This window comes from Colobus angolensis, unplaced genomic scaffold, assembly GCF_000951035.1.
Source record: "Colobus angolensis palliatus isolate OR3802 unplaced genomic scaffold, Cang.pa_1.0 Scaffold587, whole genome shotgun sequence".
NCBI classification, from domain to species: domain Eukaryota; kingdom Metazoa; phylum Chordata; class Mammalia; order Primates; family Cercopithecidae; genus Colobus; species Colobus angolensis.
Genome location: NW_012119454.1, coordinates 93,476 through 101,449, shown reverse-complemented (window position 1 = coordinate 101,449; position 7,974 = coordinate 93,476). Strand labels below are relative to the sequence as shown.

The window sequence follows — 7,974 nt, the reverse complement described above, 5'->3', positions numbered from 1 at the left end:
AAAAAAAAAAAAAAAAGGAAGAAGGGTAGACACCTAGCTGGCCACATTATATTCAAACCTGGATTCCACTGTTTTCAAACACGCCATTATTTCATGTCCCACAAAGATTCTAAAATGTGCCGCCCTGTGTACATGACTTCACACTGTTGTGCTTACACATTTTGTCGTCTCCCTGCTTACAGAGCTTTATTTTTCAGTCCTTGAAAGAGCCTTTTTAGGCTAATGTTGGCAAATATACCTATGATGTATATTTGCTTTGAAGTAGATGGATCCATCAGTCTAGTACACATGTAAAACGGGATATATAAATACCAGCTACATCCACTAATGCCTTCCCAAAACAACTTCACATTGAAGGTCTGACTCCTCAGAAAACTTTATCTCATTGCCATTGATGTTAATGTATCCTCTACCTAGTCTGGTTCTCTGTGCCATGAAGAACGTCAGTATTATAAACTGGGGGAGCTTTAAACAACAGGAATTTATCCTGTCCTGGCCCTGAAGACCAAGAGTTTGAGATCAAGGTGTCTCAGGGAAATGTTCCCTCCAGAAGCCCGAGGGGAGGCTCCTTTCTGCCTCTGCCAACTCCTGGGAGCCCCAGGTGTCCCTGGGCTTGTGGACATAGCAGTCCGATCTGCCTCCATCTCCACGTGGCCTTCTGCTCTGTGTCTGTGTCTCCTCTTATAAGGACAACAGTCATTTGCAGTGAAGAACCCAACTTCATCCAACGCACACTAACCAATAACAAGGTTAATAAAAAATATAAAATCAAACCTCTACAGGGGAACTACATGAGATTGAATGTTTTAATGTCACTAAAACAAAGAGAGAGAAACTGAGAGACTCAGGGAGAGAGAAACTTGAAACAAGTGAAACAAGCAGAAAAGTTAAATCACCCAGGCTGAGCATCTGTTTCTGTTTTTTAACCGCTTTCTTTTGCTTGTGTTCAAACACAGGTGGGAAAGGCATGGGAGGATGGGAAGGTGGGATCCGCGTGCCCGGGATCTTCCGCTGGCCCGGGGTGCTCCCGGCCGGCCGAGTGATTGGCGAGCCCACAAGTCTGATGGACGTGTTCCCCACCGTGGTCCAGCTGGCGGGCAGTGAGGTGCCCCAGGACAGGTACAGAACAACCCAAAGAAACAATTCAGCTTTGCACAGACACAGCAACACTTATGACAAATGAAAATGTCACTTTGGCAGTGCAGTAAGGTGTCCATGAAATTGTTCCCAGACCAATCCGAGGGTCGGGCTACTTATTCTCATGGCCCAATAACGAGATGCAAGTGAACTAGGAAAGAAAGGAGTTTTATTTCTGTAACCAGGTACGGGGAGAAGGGCTGGAAATTATCACTAGACCAACTCGAAATTACAAAGTTTTCCAGAGCTTCTATATCCTCTAAGCTGTATGTCCACATGTAAGTGTGTACTCACCTAAAGACATAAGTGATTCAACTTCCTTTAATCTGTAATTAGGGTGTGAGTCCTGAGGACCTTCCCCTGGAGCCTCAGTAAATTGACTTCATCTAGATGGTTCCAGGTGCTGGGGTGATTACTCTTATCTTGTCTCCCGCTAAATCATGGAGGTTTGGGGAGTTCCTTTAGACTCCTCTCAATGAAACTTCATTGTGGAGGTCTGGGGAGTTTCTTCAGACCCCCAATAAAATGTGTTTAATCCTAAACGGGTCCTGTTAGGAATCCTTCATTATTCTGTCATGCTTCAAGGCCCAGGAAAGGCCTGGGCAGAACTCTTGGTGGGCTTTTGTTACATTCCAGTCTTTGGGCGCTGGCTCTTTCAGCTTTTTTTTTTTTTTTTTTTTTTTTTTGAGACTGAGTCTCACTCTGTCGCCCAGGCTGGAGTGCAGTGGTGCGATCTACACTCAACTGCAAGCTCCACCTCCTGGGTTCAAGCGATCCTCCTGCCTCAGCCTCCCGAGTAGCTGGGATTACAGGCACGTGCCAGCATGCCTGGCTAATTTTTGTGTTTTTAGTTGGGACGGGGTTTCACCATCTTGGCCAGGCTGGTCTCGAATTCCTGACCTCAGGTGATCCACCTGCCTTGACCTCCCAAAGTGCTGGGATTACAGGCGTGAGATACCGTGCCCGGCCAATTAATTACTTTTTAGCCAAAGGTGACGTTTGGTGGTAACTAACGTGGGCCGCTGCTGCATTCTTCTTCTAAGCGTGCTAATGCACACACACGGACTTTCTGCATTCACACCCGGACTTTCCCTCCACTGATACAACATAAAGAGAGTGCAGCACCTGGGGCTGGGACTGGTGGATGTTGGAGGGACAAATGTCCAAAGTCCCTGTTCCAACCCTGAGCCATGCCATGTTCCTTCCTGCAGAGTGATTGACGGCCAAGACCTTCTGCCCTTGCTCCTGGGGACAGCCCAGCACTCAGACCATGAGTTCCTGATGCATTATTGTGAGGGGTTTCTGCATGCAGCCAGGTGGCATCAACGGGACAGTGAGTAGGGGAGCCCCTTCCTAACAGCCTTCGGGAAAGAGTCCATCTGTGGAGGAAAGCGCCATGCCCTAGAACAGGCTGGGGGTGGAGCTGCATTCCAGAGTCCATCTCCATGTCTCCGCGCTTCCATTTTTCTCCACGAGCTTTTTTTTTTTTTTTTTTTTTGAGATGGAGTCTCGATCGGTCCCCAGTCTGGAGTGCAGTGGTGCGAACCCGGCTCACTGCAACCTCCGCCTCCGGGGTTCAAGCGAGTCTCCTGTCTCAGTCTCCCGGGTAGCTGGGATTACAGGCGCCCACCACCGCGCTGAGCTAATTTTTGTATTTTTAGTAGAGACGGGGGTTTCACCATGTTAGTCAGGCTGGTCTCGAACTCCTGACCTCAGATGATCCGCCCGCCTTGGCCTCCCAAAGTGCTGGGATTACAAGCGTAAGCCACTGCGCCCAACCTCTCCATGAGCTTTTTAAATTTAGTTTTTGTCAGTATGTGTCCCTCTCATTCCAGCGACATGCCTTCTGAGATCACCTGTCAATCGTCTTCAAACGATGGGGAGTTGTTACCCATAGTTTAAGCACCATGTATGGGCTGGATTTCATTCTTTCTTTCCTGCACAATATGAAGTGCAACTTTTATCATCATCACACACACGTATGTGCATGCATACACACATGCACACACACATACTTGCTCACACATGTGTTCAAGACTTTTCTAGTCTCCTTTTTTCCTTATTTTTTTGTAATTTTTTTTTGAGACTAGTCTTTCTTTGTCGCTCAGGCTGGAGTGCAGTGGTGTGATCTTGGCTCATTGCAACCACAGTCTCCCGGGTTCAAGTGATTCTCCTGCCTTAGCCTCCTGAGTAGCTGGGATTACAGGTGCCCACCACTGCACCTGGCTAATTCCTTGTATTTTTAGTAGAGTTGGGGTTTCACCATGTTAGGCAGGCTGGTCTCGAACTCCTGGCCTCAAGTGATCCACCCTCCTCGGCCTCCCGAAGTGCCGCGATGACAGGTGTGAGCCACCATGCCTGGCCTCCAATTTTTCTTTATTTATTAAATTGAAACAAGGTCTCAGTATGTTGCCCAGGCAACTCCAGGGCTCAAGCAATCCACCCATCTTGGCCTCCAAAAATGCTGAAATTACAGGTGTGAGCCACCACGTCCAACCTTTTGTAGTCTATTTTATGCATCTAGATGTGCTTCCAAATGTTTTAATCACCTGACCTTAACATGATTTCATCTTCTTTGTGAACAATTACAGGCGCATTCCTGTAATCCCAGCTACTTGTGAGGCTGAGGCAGGAGAATCGCTTGAACCCAGGAGGCGGAGGTTGCACCACTGCACTCTAGCCTGGGCGACAGAGCAAGACTGTCTCAAAAAAAAGAAAAGAAAAAAAAAAACTGACCAAGTGCAATTCACAGGGACTTTGTGCTTTCACAGTGTTGTGCAACCTCCACGTCTGTGTAGCTCCAGAACATTTTCATCACCCCAAAAGCAGACACTGTTCCTATCAGCAGTCACTCCCCATTTCACACCCTACAGACCCTGGAAACCTCTACTCTACTTCCTGTCTTTATGTGTTTCCCTATCCTTGACATTCAATATGAATGGAATCACGCAATGTGTGCTCTTTTGTAACTTCCTTCTCTGAGCATAGTATTTTCAGGGTTCATTGATGTTGCAGCTGGTGTCAGTGTGTCATTCCTTTTCATAGCTACACAGTACTCCATGTAAGATGTACAATGGTTTGTTTATCTGTCCATCCATCAGTGGACGCTTGGGTTATTCCTACCTTTTAGCCCTTATGAAGATGCCATTCTCCAGCAATGCACCCTATTTCTCTGTACCAACTCTGTAATTATTGTGTCTCCACCAGAAGGAACAATGTGGAAAGTCCACTTTGTGACCCCGGTGTTCCAGCCAGAGGGAGCTGGTGCCTGCTATGGAAGAAAAGTCTGCCCATGCTTTGGGGAAAAAGTACTCCACCACGATCCACCTTTGCTCTTTGACCTCTCAAGAGACCCTTCTGAGACCCACGTCCTCACACCAGCCTCAGAGCCTGTGTTCTATCAGGTGATGGAACGAGTCCAGCAGGCTGTGCGGGAACACCAGCGGACACTCAGCCCGGTTCCTCTGCAGCTGGACAGGCTGGGCAACATCTGGAGACCGTGGCTGCAGCCCTGCTGTGGCCCATTCCCCCTCTGCTGGTGCCTTAGGGAAGACGGCCCACAATAAATGTCTGCAATGAAAAGCTGGAGCCCCGATTCCTAAATTTTGTCACTCAAACTGAAACAAACCAGCTGACCGTGGTGGCTGTCATCCCAGCACTTTAGGAGGCCACCACGGGAGGATCACTTGAGGCCAGGAGTTCAAAACCAACCTGGGCAACATGATGAAACTCTAGCTCTGCAAAACCAAAAATAAAAAAAGTTAGCCTGCATGGTGGCATACGCCTGTAGTCCTAGCTACTCAGGAGGCTAAGGCAGGAGGATCATTTGAGCACAGGAGTTGGAGGCTGCACTGAACTATGATTGCACCACTGCACCCCAGCCTGGGCAACAGAGCAAGACCCTGTCTCAAAAAAGAAACAAAAAAATGAAACACACTTCAACGTCATGTTAAGATATCTATTTGCATAAGGATGAATAGTTTCTCCCTGTGAAAAAACAAAGAAAAAGGCCAGGAAAAGTAGAAATGAACAATGAACATTGGCCAGGCGCAGTGGCTCACGCGTGTAATCCCAGCACTTTGGGAGGCAGAGGCGGGCAGATCACTTGAGGTCAGGAGGTCGAGACCAGCCTGACCAACATGGTGAAACCCTGTCTCTATCAAAACAAAACAAAACAAAAAGAAGCCAGGTGTGGTGACGTATGCCTGTAATCCCAGCTACTCAGGAGGCTGAGGCAGAAGAATTGCTTGAAGCCGGGAGGCGGAGGTTGCAGTGAGCTGAGATCATACCACTGCACCCCAGCCTGGGTGATACAGCAAGACTGTCTCATCAAAAACAAACAAACAAACAAACAAACATTAATAATGAATCATTGAATGATCACTCAGACACCCAAACTGGAGAGGCAAAGTATCTCCTGGAGTCGGGGAGGATTCTGTCAATGGACCCCAGCTCCGTCTGGAAGAGGCTGCCCTGTAGCCCCAAACAGCCCAAGTCCCAGCAAAGGTGTCTCTGTGACTTACAGATTTGCACATGAACAGGAGATAGGCCCCAAAGATAAAAACTGACACTGATGTGGCTGTCTGTGGTGCCCATTTATAGAGTTTGTTTATTGTTTAAAACCACAAGGATGAACCGTGCTTCCCGTTGGAACTGTTTTCAAGTGGTTTTCCTTTGTCCCCAATGCCCCAGGGGATGTGGGCAAACTCAGGCTGTGGAAGCCGCACTGTACAGGCAGGGTTCGCCCCAGCTCTGAGCTGCGAGGTCATTGCATAATCAGGCTGTGCCTTAATTGTCTGGGCTGCTAGAATGAAAACACCATAAACTGGGTATCATCAAGAATATTTCTTGCAGTTCTAGAGGCCGGATGTTCAAGACCACAGCATGACAGAATCTGTGTCTGGGGAGAACCTGTTTCTCGGTTCACAGCTGCCGCCTTCTTCCCATGTCTTCACACAGTCATCCCTCTGTGCCTGTCTGTGTCCTACCTCTGATTCTTGTTTTTTGGGTTTTTTTTTTTTGAGATGGAGTCTTGCTGTGTTGCCCAGGCTGGAGTGCAATGGTGTGATCTCGGCTCACTGCAACCTCTGCCTCAGGTTCAAGCGATTCTCCTGTCTCAGCATCCCTCGTAGGTGGGACTACAGGTGTACACCACCATGCTCAGTTAATTTTTGTATTATTTAATAGAGGTGGGTTTTCGCCATGTTGCCCAGGCTGGTCTGGAACTCCCGACCTCAAGTGATCCGCCTGCCTTGGCCTTCCAAAGTGCTGGGATTACAGGCATGAGTCACTGCACCCGGCCCTAATCTCTTCTTATAAGGACCCCACTCCTATTGGAATAGGGCCCACTCTTGTGACCTCATTTTAAAAGATGAATAAAAACTTTATTCCTGTGAATTTGAGGGCAACGCAATTCAGTCCCCAACACATTCTCTCCTGGGAGTAAGGAGGCCTTTCCAATAGTTCTTTCTGTCTCCAGGTTCAAGCAACAGGTCACTCCTCCCACTCTTCCAAGCCTAGGTATGTGATGAGCAATGCCCCACCTTGTCACCACCTCAAGAACGTGTCCTCAATTTATCCAATCCATATCAGCCTCCAAGAATTCAGACTGTGCATACAGACCAAAAAAGTCAAATCCATCTCCAGCCAATTCTCTTGAGTCAAGAAAGAAATAGTAGGCCAGGTGTGGTGGCTCACATCTGTAGTCCCAGCACTTTAGGACACTAAGATGGCTTGAGGCCAGGAGTTTCAGACCAGCTGGGATGACATAGCGAGACCCTGCCTCCACATAAAATTTAAATAATTAGGTGTGGTGACGCGTGCCTGTAGTCCCACCCACTTGGGAGGCTGAGGTGGGAGGATCACTTGAGCCTTTGGCCTCCCAAAGTGTTCAACACTACACTGAGCTATGATCGTGCCACTACACTCTAGCCTGGGCGACAGGGTGAGACCTCATCTCTAAAAAGAAAGGAAGGAAGGAAAGGAAAGAAGCAAAAAGAAAAAGGAAGAAAGGGAGGAAGGGATGGCAGGGAGCACCAGTTAACCCCCACGGCTTTCCCCATAGCCATGGCTTATGGAACAAGACCCAGCACGTTGGGTCAGCTGTGCCAGATGTTCCCAGCCCATAGAGTCACCTTTAAGTTCTTCAGCATCCACTGGGGAGAGTCACCTCTGTCTCCACACTTGTCCACACTCTTGACCTTGATGGCTTTGAAGCCAAAGTCCCCATGGAGGCTCCATGTGCTGAAAGTCATGTTAGACCCTCAGGGTCAGGGCTTACCCACCCTTTCCATCCCCACAACCTCCCGCAAATATGACTTCTGGAGCACCAGCTCCTACTGCCCCCAGGCCCCATTTCCAAATCCTGGGCACCCAAGACAGCTCAGTGTGTTTACATAATTTACCGAAGCGCACCCAAAGCTCTTTTCTTGCTAGTTCTCAGGAATCTCAACTCCCAGCAGCACAGAATTTCTTCCAAGGATCAAATCTCTGCTCCACCCCTGTTAAACTGCTTCTGGGCTGTCTCCTGCCCGCCCCTTTCCAGGCCTAGGCCTGGCCTTCTCCATCTGTGTGATAGAGGCTCAGCAAGAAATCCCAGTTGGGAAGCCCTCAAAGATTAAAAAAAAAAAAAAAAAGTTATTTAAAAAATTTTTTTAGAGACAGGGTCTTGCTCTGTCACCCAGTCTGGAGTGCAATGGTGCAATCACAGCTCACTGCAACCTCAAATTCCTGCGCTCAGGTGACTCTCCCACCTCAGCCTCCCAAGTAGCTGGGACTACAGGCACACTACCATGCCCGGCTAACTTAAATTTTTTTTTTTTTTTTTTTTTTTTAGAG

General features: G+C 48.2%; 1 protein-coding gene across 4 annotated transcripts in view; it reads left to right on the top strand.

Moving 5' to 3' along the window:
* The window catches only part of ARSE (arylsulfatase E (chondrodysplasia punctata 1)), a 32,249-nt gene extending 27,524 nt beyond the window's left edge, over nt 1–4,725 (top strand). For all 4 annotated transcript variants that reach the window (XM_011962244.1, XM_011962242.1, XM_011962243.1 and 1 more), the window contains 3 exons: nt 957–1,119; nt 2,349–2,470; nt 4,345–4,725. In XM_011962244.1, the coding sequence (XP_011817634.1) occupies nt 957–1,119; nt 2,349–2,470; nt 4,345–4,703 (644 nt within the window). In that variant the 3' untranslated portion in view covers nt 4,704–4,725. The remainder of the gene's footprint in view (nt 1–956; nt 1,120–2,348; nt 2,471–4,344) is intronic.
* The last annotated feature ends 3,249 nt before the right edge of the window (nt 4,726–7,974 follow it).